This window comes from Glandiceps talaboti, chromosome 11 (genome assembly GCF_964340395.1).
Source record: "Glandiceps talaboti chromosome 11, keGlaTala1.1, whole genome shotgun sequence".
NCBI lineage: Eukaryota > Metazoa > Hemichordata > Enteropneusta > Spengelidae > Glandiceps > Glandiceps talaboti.
Window position 1 is genome coordinate 19,991,926 of NC_135559.1, and position 14,423 is coordinate 20,006,348.

The window sequence follows — 14,423 nt, forward strand, 5'->3', positions numbered from 1 at the left end:
CACTGTAAGGTACATCAACAACTTTATAGGGCATATAAAGTTTGTTATGTTTAATGTCTGAAGTAAATTATATTGAAATTGAAGCATGCAGTCTTAAGGTATAGCCTAATTACCGAAAATAATTAATTATGCAAATTATTCACTAAATCTTCAAACCAAATCAACAACTTTTATAGGAGATATGCACTCTGTTATGTTTAACGTATGTACTAAATTGTATTGAAATTGCAGTGTGCAGTCTTAAGATATAGCCTAATTACAAAAAATAATTAATTGTGCAAATTATTCATTAACGCTGTAAGGTACATCAACAAATTTTATCGGACAATAGGGGGTGTAATCATTTTTTTTCAGCAACTTTTACCATGAACTTGTATGTCAAAGATGTTGCAAATAAGTCTTAATGATTAACATCATCATCAAAGTAATTTCATTCTAATTTATTTTCTTCAAAACCTGCATCTATTTTTACAAAACTTGAGTGAAATATACAGAGTTTGGTGGTAATTGTGACAAGACTATGCGGCTGGTTTGAGTTCACGTAACTGTTTAATTAAATAAGCTTTTTCATCGTTAAATTGTTGATCTTCTGTCCTGTCTGTGTGGAACGAAGTAAGGAATTCTACCAGTTTCTCTTTGTTCTTCAACAGGACGTCTAAGATTGGCTCACTCTTGTTTGGGTTGGCTACAAACACCTGAAAACAGGACACAAATACACATCATATGAATATTAAAACTTTACTCTTTACGCTACTTATCCAACTGTGTTTTTTGCAAAATATCAGTATCCTCTTCCCCAAAAAAAAACAGAAGACAGTGTGGAAATGTTTATTACTACATTTGATATACACAAATACTTTTTTCACAAATTTCAGTCAACATGTTGTAGACATTTGGAAAAGTTGATCAGAAAGGGTTCTTGTGACTATAGCAATGAATCGTGTTACAGCATGTATTGATAACCACTTCAGAACAGTGAGGTATATGATCTTACTGCACCCTTATAACCACCTCAGAACAGTGAGGTATATTATCTTGCTGCAACCTGATAACCACCTCAATACAGTGAGGTATATTATCTTGCTGCACCCTTATAACCACCTCAGAACAGTAAGGCATATTATCTTGCTGCACCCTTATAACCACCTCAGAACAGTGAGGTATATGATTTAATACTGCAATCTGATTCAAATCTAATGTAGTGAAAATGGCACAATTTCTTTATTTACCCCAGAGTCTGTTTCTTACATTTATTGTCATTTATTTTTGTTGTTTTTTGTTTCATGATTGAAACCACCTTCCTACATCTGACACAATACCACAGGAGTTAACATTCAAACTGCCTCTTACGTGGAAAACTTACAAGTACAGTACCTCAGAACACTCAGTTCAAACAGAGCTAGAGCACAAAGCACAGACAACAATGTTATTGTTATTGTTTTGGTGGATTTGTTCATTTTCAATTTTAATTCTGGAGAGTTAAATATGACGTGAGAAATACACAAAAGTGTCACTTGAGATAGTAAATCCTTAAATTAGTTATCATAAACCATCTGTATATTAAGCATTGATGGCACAGTGTATGCTGACTTGAAGTTCTATGTATGAACTATCAATAACCAAGTCACACTCCGGGTGTGTTATTCCTTACCCAGGACCTATACCGTAACAATAGAGATACACCTTTTATAGTACATACACTCCTTTCATTTATAGTACACACTCTCCTTTAATCCTTTCCAAATGACCTACCTTGAACACATGGAAGGCTTCAAACTGTATATCTCTGCTTTTGTCATGTAGCAGATTCATCATGAATTTCAGGTTGTCTGGGTTAGCAATATATTTTGTCATCGCAATGAAGTTATGTCTGTCTATAAGTATTTCTCCTAGAAGCTGAAATAGATGAGGAAATGTGATCAAATGTATATAACATCTGTAAAATTAGATTACAAGTATGATAGCTTTGTGTTGTTGTCTGACAAGTTCGGCACCTTCTTCAATCCATATCAATGAAAAATACACATGTATATAGTGACAAGTAACATATGTCTTCAAAATTCACTTTAGATACCTTCAGGTTAATCTCTTTCAATCAGGAATACACGTTCAGCACAAAAAAAACCTTCCCATCTGGGCAATCAATTATATAATGTATATTATCTATATGACATGATCTACATCTACATGATAAATAATTTTTCTGCCAGATTTCAAAAACAACTGTTAATCGTTACTGACATCATTTTGTAAGTTTATCTACATTTGTAAATCTCAGGTTTGTTCATTGTGGTGTGTTTTGGAAAATGGCTTTCCAACAACTTTGGAGTGGCAAAGATGACAGCACTCACAGGCCATGAACAAATAGGAATTTCTACGGTTGCACTAATCTTAAAGGGCACTTGTTTTGAGAGCACTACTCTTGACGGCTTGTCGACAAATTGTTCACAGGGCAGTAGACTGCACAGCACCAAGCCCGATTCGTGCACCCCAGGGATACTGTCTATGACTGGAGGAGTTTGTCAGTCTTCTCCAGCAAGTGATATACTGACCAGACCAATTGTATCAGTTGCTGGACTGCCACAACCACTACCAAATGGGATTGAAATTGAGGGACACATTGGTGGTAAGAAAAATGCAAATGGTTGTTAGACACAGGAGCCAAAATAAGTGTAGTTCTTGATTCATTGGTTGAAGGGGCTTAGGGGATGAGAGCAGCACAAATCTACATGCCACAGGGTGCTGATGGCTCTGATTTGGGAGCTGTATGTGATCTGATAACAGACTGTTCAATTGGTAAACACAGAATAGTCTCATAGATCAGTATAGATTCACAGAAGTCAAACACTCAACTTATCCAGCTATTATTGGAATGAACCTTTTTCCTTAATTGCCAATACATCTGTCAATTGGAAATATGAGGTTCATTATGATTCAACATCAATAAATGGGAAAGGAAGGGACACTGAATCCGTCAATACAACACAATGTCCAAGTGCCAGGCCAATTATCTGCCACATCCTTGCAGCAGCACCTGTGACTCTATTGCCTTGCAGTATGTGAGTTGTTGAAGGGAGACTATCAGATGACAGTTTGGAAAATGGAACACAAGGAATTGGTGAGTCAGCTGGATCAGAAGGTTCTGAGCACATGGGAGTTGGCTGCGGACACATATAGACATGGTTCAAGATGACCAAAAAGTATTAGTGCACATGTCTAATCCATCAAATACTGCTTGTAAGATTACAGCAGGATCTGTGAGGCAACTTCTCAACAGCAATGAACACCACAGAAATATTGACAATTGGAACAATGACAAAAATACAGCAAGGATGTAGTAATCACCCAAACAATGCACACAAAAAAGCAATGGAGAATATGAGATATCTCTTACACTAGCAAATCAAGCAGATGTGACGGAGAATGAGAAACACAGATTATACAAAGTGATACACTCATATAAGGATATAAATGGGTCTGACAAACAGGATTGAACATCACAACGGGTTCAGCAGCACTGGTCTCACAAAAATGGAATGTGTCTTTGAGTAGTGCATGTTATATATGCCACAAAGTATTGAAGTTGCATGTAGTGTATTGAGCCGATTATAAGGAGTATATAAAAGTTATGTAGAAGGACAACTGAGGAGTTCTGGTGCTTTGTAATCTAACCCTCTAACAGTAAATAGGAAGTACTAAGTGATCGATATGCTAACCTTCAATGACTGTCTTCTAGTCACATCATTGTCAGAAGTCAGTAGATCTTTGTAGAGTGCAAATATTTTGTCATAGCGTTTTTCCAGCAACTCAGCACTTAAAATCTTATGCCTGGTCAGTAGATCCTGTGTATACAAAAAAGAAGTTGAATATAGGATACAGGATATGTCTCTATATGATTTTCTGACTGTACACATTTTTCACATATATCAACTCTATTAGTAAGACCTAGCAACATTGTATAAATAAGAATAACGTCAGTTTTTATACAGCACTATTTCCACCTCTGTACTCAAGGCACTTTTACAAATATTACTACTGGCACGGATGTATAGCAGCACAATGGAACTTTATATTTCCTCAACGTTAACTCCCTGGGAGCATTTATAAGTGTATAGGATTAAGTATTCACATTGCAACCTCTATCCTATCAGGTCCCCAATTTTACGACTGGGTTGACAGGCACAATCATATGGTTCAAATCTTGCCCAAGGACTTTAGCCATTCAGAAACAAATGGCATGAAAGGACTCAAACCTGCAACCTGCAGATTCCAAGCCGACCATTCTAATCATTCAACAATCATGATGCCATAGCTATAAAGGACAATATGTAAGTGTATACAACATACATGTACACACAAACATCTACATATAAGTATTTATTCACATGTATGCACTCATAATATGCCAGCTGACATGCATGTATACGCACATGTATCAATACATGAATGTATCACCTCATTTGATGAATATATACTTAATGTTAAATATGTTATAATCTACATTGTACTGGAAACTGACACTTTATAAATTGATTGAATCATTAATTCATATAGAGGAAAAACGTGCACAAAGTTAGCTATGCTATCAATAACTAATGTGTAGGTTTATGTGGTTGAAGTATAATACTGGTAACAGTTTCCTTTGTTTGAAAAAAATCATGGTGTCTACCTGTGCAGTAGATTCAAATATAGACACTTGAAAGTAATATACCTTAAAGGTGGCAAACGCATCTGAAGCAAGGTCAAAGGTCGACATCTCAACAAAGCGGAAGAAAGAGTAGAACTGTTCAGAGTCGAGGATAATCTTTGCTAGAGGCTCGTGTCGAACACAGTCTCTTAACATAACACCACAGTTGAGGGCAATCTCTTGGTTTTCATACCTGTTATACATAAAACAACACAACATGGCAATTATCAACACTAGATAATGTGTCACAGTGTCCGTGAACTCTGTCATTATCTAAACTTTTTGATTTCATGAACTCTTAAATTATCTGAACTGTTCTCATCCAAACTATTTGTTAACCTGCATTTTTTTATTATCTGAACTTTTTGATTATCTGCACTGATTTATTACTTGTGCCCCTCACAGTCAAATAGTACATGTTTGAAAACTGAGAATCCTGCCTCTAGCTGTTTATATATAATTACATCAATGATTTCTTTCTACCAAAGTCAAACAATCAAGTAAATAATAGAAATATTGGAGTATATGTTTTTGATTAGATTGACCCTAATTAGTTCTCTGTTTCTCATAATAACATCTTAGAAAGGAAGGGGTTGGTCGGTTGGTTAATAACCTTAGAAAGGAAGTTGTTGGTCGGTTGGTTAATAACACCTTAGAAAGGAAGGGGTTGGTCGGTTGGTTAATAACCTTAGAAAGGAAGTTGTTGGTCGGTTGGTTAATAACACCTTAGAAAGGAAGGGGTTGGTCGGTTGGTTAATAACCTTAGAAAGGAAGTTGTTGGTCGGTTGGTTAATAACCCCTAAGAAAGGAAGGGGTTGGTCTGTTGGTTAATAACACCTTAGAAAGGAAGGGGTTGGTTGGTTGGTTGGTTAATAACACCTTAGAAAGGAAGGGCTTGGTCGGTTGGTTAATAATACCTTAGAAAGGAAGGGGTTGGTCGGTTGGTTAATAACACCTTAGAAAGGAAGGGGTTGGTCAGTTGGTTAATAACACCTTAGAAAGGAAGGGCTTGGTCGGTTGGTTAATAACCTTAGAAAGGAAGTTGTTGGTCGGTTGGTTAATAATACCTTAGAAAGGAAGGGGTTGGTCGGTTGGTTAATAATACCTTAGAAAGGAAGTTGTTGGTCGGTTGGTTAATAACACCTTAGAAAGGAAGGGGTTGGTCGGTTGGTTAATAATACCTTAGAAAGGAAGTTGTTGGTCGGTTGGTTAATAACACCTTAGAAAGGAAGGGGTTGGTCTGATGGTTAATAACCCCTTAGAAAGGAAGGGGTTGGTTGGTTGGTTAATAACACCTTAGAAAGGAAGGGGTTGGTCGGTTGGTTAATAATACCTTAGAAAGGAAGTTGTTGGTCGGTTGGTTAATAACACCTTAGAAAGGAAGGGGTTGGTCAGTTGGTTAATAACCCCTTAGAAAGGAAGGGGTTGGTCGGTTGGTTAATAACCCCTTAGAAAGGAAGGGATTGGTCGGTTGGTTAATAACACCTTAGAAAGTGGTTGGTCGGTTGGTTAATAACACCTTAGAAAGGAAGGGGTTAGTTGGTTGGTTAAATAACAGTGTTAACAAAATAAGTGTATGTGTACATAATAGTGATATTTTCATTTCCTCATACTTTAATAGTCTGCATGAAAATACTGAACCATCGGTTTTAATATTAAATTTCAGCAATAAATGATAATTTTTGCATAAACTATGTGTGTGGGGTCACGATCTTACCATAACTGGCGTTGCAATTTTTTCTTATCCTGTCCTAGAGGGCATCTTTTTGTATTATTTTGCTCAAATGAAGAAATATTAGGTTGGTTGAATCACAAAAAAACCCCATAGAATTACATTGTGTATAGATTCATCCTTATCATGCTTACAATCAGCTATCTATAAAATAAATAACTTCTACTTGACACTCGTGTTCACATTACTTACCCTTTTATAAGAGTAAATAGGATTTCTGATTTTGTACAAATATATTCAACAGTTGGAGATCGGGTATCAATCTGTCTTCTCAAAATAGGGTTGAAAATTTGTTCTACATGTTTCTTTGCCTATGAAAATAAACAAATAATAGTACATTTACATATGGTTAGTAGATATTCCATCTGTTTTTCTGTATTTAAAGATATATTCAACAATACAGAAAATGAGATAAGGATATCTTTAAATTGAGTGAATCAGAATGGAATGGGTGACAGAGTTTATCGAATCGTGGTTGGAGCTTGTGGTTACATAAGGAGAAACAAAGACAGAACTTCTATATTAGTCTAGACAATTCATATACACAAACAAACTTCTGTCACCTGACAGTTCATATGTGCATAAACTGAACTCCTGTCACCTGACAGTTCATATGTGAATAAACTCCTGTCAGCTGACAGTTCAAGTGTGCATAAACTCCTGTCACCTGACAGTTCAAGTGTGCATAAACTCCTGTCACCTGACAGTTCATATGAGCATAAACTCCTGTCACCCGACAGTTCATGTGCATAAACTGAACTCCTGTCACCTGACAGTTCATGTGTGCATAAACTCCTGTCACCTGACAGTTCATGTGTGAATAAACTCCTGTCACCTGACAGTTCATGTGTGCATAAACTCCTGTCACCTGACAGTTCATATGTGCATATAAACTCCTGTCACCTGACAGCTCATACATACACAGATTCTTGTCACCAGACATGTGCACAAATTCCTGTTACCTGACAGTTCATAGGTACATAGATTCCTGCCATCAGACATGCATAAACTCCTGTCACCTTATAGTTCATATGTGCATATAAACTCCTGTCATCTGACAGCTCATACATACACAGATTCCTGCCACCAGACATGTGCACAAACTCCTGTCACCTGACAGTTCATATGTACATAGATTCCTGCCAGACATGTGCACTGTCACCTGACAGCTCATATGTATTCAAACATGCCTGAACCTATTTGAACATGTACTATGGTACTCAGACAAACCATAGATTAGTAATGACATAACTGTGTAAAGACATGCATGTGCACCGCTCCACAAAAATTCTCATATTCACTCTCGTTTTGCATGCTATACAACTATTGAACTATTATCGCTTGAACCACGTATGAAGTGCCAAGATTATGGACAATCAAGAGCCAAATTATGTCAAGGTGATCCCCACCTCTGCAAAAGGTGTAATGATATCAGATTTCCACCAAGTCGTCCGAAGATGGTCGAAGTAGACTTCCACAATGATGAACCAGAAGTGAGTCAGACTTCGACAAATCTCAAGCTTGAAGACATCTAAGCAACTCTTCTTCTACTCACTTCTAAGGTGGACAGACTTGTTGACATGGAAGGTAAACTACTGGATCTACAGAAATCTGTGCCATACGTCTGTAACAGCTTCGACGAACTTCGAGAACAACTGCAGAACCTCAAAAGTGACAACAAAGATCTGAAAGAGCAGCTGACCAAAACTACAAACGAACTGAATGAACTACAGCAGTATAGACGTCGAAATAACATCAAAATATCTGGGATACTGAAAGAAGAAAACGAAAATACTGACAAAGTTGTGAAAAAAGTTACTGCTGCAGCAGGTGTCAACATTTCCATCGATAATCTTGACATATATCGCACAGATTACCACACAGACCGCAACGTCCATGAGACACCAACCAGCACCCATTATCGTGAAGTTTGTCAGATGCTCTATCCGGAACAAACTGTACTCATCACAGAAACACATGAAAGGTAAAACAGCCCACAACCTCGGATATGCCAACAACAACCTCATATATATAAATGAAAATTTAACCTCGGCAAATAGACAACTATTCTTTAAGGCAAACCAACAACGAAATTCGAAGAAATGGAAATACATCTGGACCAACAATGGCAAGATCTAGGCAAGGAAAAAAACAATCTGACCAATCTATCTGCATATCAACCATAACAGATCTCAGCAAAGTCATCTGAATTATCATTATACCGGTAAATTGAATTGAAATATATACAAATTGTCCACCCCTTAGTCCACGGATTCATACTCGGAGCATTATGACATAAAACTAACATTGATTTTAGGGGTTTTTATAGATACATGTATATATATATATATATATATATATATATATATATATATATATATATATATATATATATATATATATATATATATATATATATATATATATACCAAAATAGTGACTAGAAGAGATGAAACAGTTCAAACGTCGGCCTTACTCCCAATCCCAAGCTGTGAAGCGATGAGCAACGTTTCAATGTGACTTGCACACCTTCTTCAGGCTCAGCTGTTTTTATAACTACATGACAAACCTAGAGTAACTGCGCATGTTCTGAATTTCATAGATATATGTTAAATTAATTCCATTTCTGGGTCATTAGCTGTATATATATATATACATATACAGCTAATGACCCAGAAAAGGAATTAATTTAACATATTTCTATGAAATTCAGAACATTCAAATATTTTGACTCAACTTGTACATTATTGATATAGATACATTATATACAATCTGAGTCATATCCTGACAATCCAGTACAGATAGCATGAAATAAACACACTTTGAAATGACCAACCTCAAAATCGATTTTCTGTAGGTTCTCTATAAGGAAGAGTAGTACATCTGTATTGTAGCATTCCTGTGCAAGTTGTGCTACTAGTTCAGCTTGTGGTTCTTGATCTCCTGTACCATATAGGACATTCTTCATTAATATCAACGTCTTGGACACGTCATCTGAAGCCTGCAATTGTCAATGTTACAGTGTATTTATATTACTACAAGTATTACTCAGACTAAGAGAAAACAGCTTCTAGTATTAAACTAATAAAAACTTACTCTCTGTAATATTTTTCTTGAGACTTTTTCACAGGATGGAATAACTACCAACCACCTCCTTGGTTGCTGAGACTAGGAAGGATGTGTTTCCTATCTTGAAGTACAGTTTTGACATTAAACTTAATCATCAAATTAATAACTGAGGGTAGCAATTGCTTTGGTACTATTTCGAAAGTTACAGAGTGAGCTAAGAAGTAAAATGTTAGTTGTATTTTCAATCAAAAGACATTAGAATGGAGCTCAAGTTCCCACTACATTACAATGTAGTACATGTAACCTTGCTCTGTGAGTTCAATGAATTCAATACTAAGAAGATTTATTGTTTTCTAAGATATATTATTCTATAAGATAAAGACTTTCTTGCCACGTTATCAGCCAGCAGTCACGGCTATTAGGCCTGATAGGGCTTACCAATACAATGTATATTTGTATCTTACAGTCTACTGAACAATACCACACATATCTTAAAGATGTTTTGGACATTGTATGAGAACTTTATCTCTGCATAGTCAAGTTATGAGATCATATACATTATCACATGTGTTCCAGTGATTACATGTACCTGCAGTGCGTATGGATACTAGAAATGGTATTGCATATTGTATGCAAATGATATGCAAATAAGTATATGGTCATTTCTTGCAGACAGGCCATGTGTTACGATTTTGAAATTAAATGGAAATCTGCTATTTCAGATAAATATAAACTATGTTCTAATAATAACAAAATCCCATGCTGTGTGAGTTCTAGTCTTGGTGATACTCTAGGGTATTTGCACTCATGTGTGTAGTGTTTTCTGCTGAGAACAGCATACGAACTCATCCAAATACCCCGCCACAATTGCACTCATCATGCATATGCATCATGGGGTTCTGTCATAGTCCTCACCTTTTCAACGTCTTTGTCTGTGACATTTTCCTCCTCTAAGACGGCCAAAGCATCCGTCAGGATATTCACCAACTCTGCAGGACTCTTCTGTGCACTGTCAAACAGAGGCATTGTAATCTGAACTCTCTTGATCTCAACTTATATCAGGAGTTTACATGTAGTTAACAACTTCCCAGAACTGGTAAGAAATAAATGGAGAAACAAGATGATTTAGTCTAGATGCAGGTACATTAAAGAGCCAGTGATATCTTGTGACGTGGTAACAGGACATGATGTCTTTCTCCTTATTTGTGAAACTCCAATTTCAGTATTGTCCCAAAACTACAGTGTAAGTGACAGGGACCTACGTAACAAATACAGCCTTAAATGTTTACCAGAATGTTCCTTTAATTTTGTTAAAAGGAAATTTCAGTGTTATACGGTAACCACATTTGTCAGAAAAAGGGGCTATGCAGCCCTTTTGCTTTCCAGCCTGTTCATGAAATTTGGTAATATATTATTTTGATCTCCTATCCACATTTGTAAGCGCAAGAACATGTAACCCTTTCTGTTAGTTTTATTTTGTATGCAATGAATTTTTAATCAACAACTTATGCTAAATAAAAACTTGACAAACTGATTTAGGTGCCTGGAAATAGCAAAACCCTGAAACTGTGAGTTACGGCTTATTAGTAGGTTTACACCTAAGCACTTACGCCGATGGTAAAAACGGTCCCCTCGTTAATTCATATGCAAATAGGGACGTAAATATACATGGCACAACCTAAACAACAATATAGACTCATTAGTCTGTTGAAATACATAACAAATAAATTAACAAAAAAAAATTATATGAATGAAATTAATTAGTCAAAGAATATTCAATCAATTTCTGTTTCACTAGAATATTCCTTGATGTTGTAATCAAAAATAAATGATATCGCCTAATTTTAATAATTGTAAGGTACACACTCATTGAAGGCTTTCGATAGCGATAGCGTGTCCAGTCTTGTTTTACCGCATAATCGTCAAATGTTTTACAAATAATTATGAATTAATTTCTTTTTTTTTACACTTTGGGTATTTTAGTTGCTATTAGAACTTCTGGGCAACTCATATTTAATTTTCCAACCTTAGAATTTTTTTCAATGATCTTCAGATTTGAGTACTTTCCTAAGCCGGTCCCACATACTTATGTAAGTTATAGCTGGGCGTTGTGACCGGTAACCGGCAATTATCTACATCACTGCCTACTAGGTATGTCAAAGACACAACTACTTGACAGAAAACACTTAGCGCGCAGACAAGAAATTGTGAATTTACTAAGGAGTAGTGGCCCAGAACGTATATCGATCAAACTGAGGAACAGAGAAACATTTTGGTTTCATTGTAATATCATTCTATTTCAGTAACAATGTATCATTTTCACATACCGTTCCCACATATGAGCTTGATTTTAGGCAAAATATCGGGCTAATATAGCCCTTTGTTAGCTTGTATTGTTTGCATTTGGCATTTTGCACGTTGTTTATTTGCACCATTCACAGTGTCTTATCATGCTTTGTGTAACTTGTAAGCCTAATTGACAACTGGGCCAACGGTTTTTACTAGACAAATTTGAAACAAATTTTGCATTGGTTTGATGGTAAACCTGCTATATTGACTACCAAACTTAGGTAACGTCAGTTATTTCTACTCATGTTGCATAACCATATATTTACAAACAGTATATATGAAATATGAGAGCCATGTGAAACTTTTTCAGTGCAAAATGGGATGAAGATATGAGGGCAAAGTCAGTGCTGAGCCTTATAGCAGTTTGAATTTCCCGCATATGCATACATTACCCATAATCCCCTTTATATAGGGGACATCTCAACATACATTTGTTCTATAAAATTCATTGATGTACCTTACAGCGTTAATGAATAATTTGCATAATCATTTATTTTTGGTAATTAGGCTATGAAAGCATACTTCAATTTCAACATAATTTAGTACAGCGTATATGTCCTATAAAGTTTGTTGATGTACCTTACAGTGTTAATGAATAATTTGCACAATTAATGATTTTTGGTAATTAGGCCATACATACTTCAATTTCAATATAATTCAGTACATACCAGTGGGGATGCGTCATAAACAGGGGACAAATGGGGCTTACATTTGGCAAACGTATGGTTGTAATCTTTGCTTCGAAATTGTAGAACAAGGTCAAGGCATCATGGATTTAGTCAGTTCTGATTGTAACTACCTTCAAGTTCTAAATCTCTATGTGTAGTGTGACCTGTGAAATTTGAATATGACCCATCGTATGCAAAACGTTTCAACAGTTTCATGTGCCCCATGACCATTTCCTGACGCCGTGGAGAGCCGGTCTGACGAAATGGTTACTTATTAACAGACGTGGTTAGAAAGTGTTTCCATCGACAGCACGGCAATTAAATGATTAAATAGACCACACCGGTGGAGAGTAGTCTATGCTGAAAACTTCACGTAGATAAATTCATACTGCCACTTCATGACACCATTTCATTCTCACTAAACCTGAAACTTTTTTGAGCTACGTTACGGGATCGAACGCAATACGCGAATTGAATTTACAGTTCACCACATGCTCTTCGAAGCTTCGTCTGGGGTGAACATAGTCCTGCTTGCAGATGGTGCACGGGTTTATTATTGACACAAACCCTAGTTCTGCTTGCAGACGGTGCACGGGTCTATTATTGACACAAACCCTAGTTCTGCTTGCAGACGGTGCACGGGTCTATTAATAGTGACACACCCTAAACACCGTCCCAGCTGCAACGTAAAAGGCCTAATTACGAGACCACAAGCAAAATGTAAATGTATGTGCACAAATTGCAAAAGAATTACCTACCCAATGATCAAATATTAGCAATCGATCGAAAATCTACACCTTTTCCGTTCCTCTGACCGTAGTATTCCCTGCTCAGATCACAAACAGCGAATCGGACCTTTTCAAGTTCGAACTGCAACATTTAAATAACCCTCGTTTAGGGAGCCTTCAGTATTTACAGGGGGGGCGGAGGAATCGGAGGGTAGGTCACATTTTACAAACCTATTCTTAGGGGAGGGTCATATTTTGAATTACAATGTTTGGGGGAGGGTCACATTTTACAATCCGTAGTTTTGTGACCAAATTGAAGATTCAATTATTGTCAATTTGTTTTGTGTGTTTTGAGATGTAAAATTGAGATGAGCACTCAACATTTATTTTTATGAGTACTTTACATGCAAAAATAACCAGATTTAAACTGAATGCAGTGAATGCCTTCCGTAAGGGTATAGTATTGCAACTTCATGATTTATGCAAGAAATTTAGCTCTGCATCTGTGATTTTTCAAGTCTCAATGAAAGTTAGTTGTCAAAAATGTTGTTCAAATGCCCGCCTCCTATTCTCAGCTCAGGAAAGCTTGCCATCCTCGACTTCACTCGGCTTTCGTGATCCCTTACATACCTGGGATATGCACACCTGTTTCCACGGCAAATAATAAACGAAATTCATACCCACATAACATTGCTATAATTATGCATCTGAAAGTTTATACAGTGAAGTGATATGGTATAATTGCCCTACTTCATCACTGGGTAAAGTGTATACATTCCTATTCCTATTCCGACGGATCCTATGATTTTCTGCTGCACTAACGTACACAACCATCAGCATGTGTGTGTTGAACTTCCTTCTGTCCCAACACGAGTTTACAAGTCAGTCTGTCTACTCGTTGCATGTAGAGTATTTCACACTCCCTTAATCACTACAGGAAAATTGTCAAGATTTTGTTGAGTGGCGCGCCCTCACTGTACACTAATTATATAGAGGTCAATGTATAGGTCACCATTATTGATACATTGTCACAAAATTTTCTTCATAGGCTAGGTAAGGCTTGGTCTATTTTCCATATTTTGACCACACACATTTGGGTATAAATTATAGATTATTACACTTGATAAATATGTGAGAGTGTATTTATATCCTGAGATACAGAGCTATATAAATGATTATGTACAAGCCTT

At 36.4% G+C, this 14,423-nt stretch overlaps 1 protein-coding gene across 1 annotated transcript; it reads right to left on the bottom strand.

The window, feature by feature from the left end:
• Positions 1–484: 484 nt before the first annotated feature.
• Positions 485–13,376, bottom strand: LOC144442862 (calcium-binding protein 39-like). Its single transcript, XM_078132258.1, has 8 exons — positions 13,264–13,376; positions 10,404–10,581; positions 9,256–9,420; positions 6,612–6,730; positions 4,712–4,880; positions 3,717–3,842; positions 1,753–1,896; positions 485–695 (listed from the first exon to the last, which is right to left on the bottom strand). Exons 2-8 carry the CDS (start codon positions 10,512–10,514, stop codon positions 519–521), a joined length of 1,011 nt encoding a protein of 336 aa, XP_077988384.1. The 5' UTR covers positions 10,515–10,581; positions 13,264–13,376; the 3' UTR covers positions 485–518.
• Positions 13,377–14,423: the final 1,047 nt, after the last annotated feature.

Coding starts and splice junctions, on each gene's coding strand:
- LOC144442862 (XM_078132258.1), bottom strand. CDS start 10,514: ATGCCTCTGTTTGACAGTGCACAGAAGAGTCCTGCAGAGTTGGTGAAT. Junction 6,731..9,255: donor TACAGAAAATCGATTTTGAG/GTTGGTCATTTC, acceptor TTATTTTCATAG/GCAAAGAAACATGTAGAACA. Junction 4,881..6,611: donor CTATTTACTCTTATAAAAGG/GTAAGTAATGTG, acceptor TATGTATAACAG/GTATGAAAACCAAGAGATTG.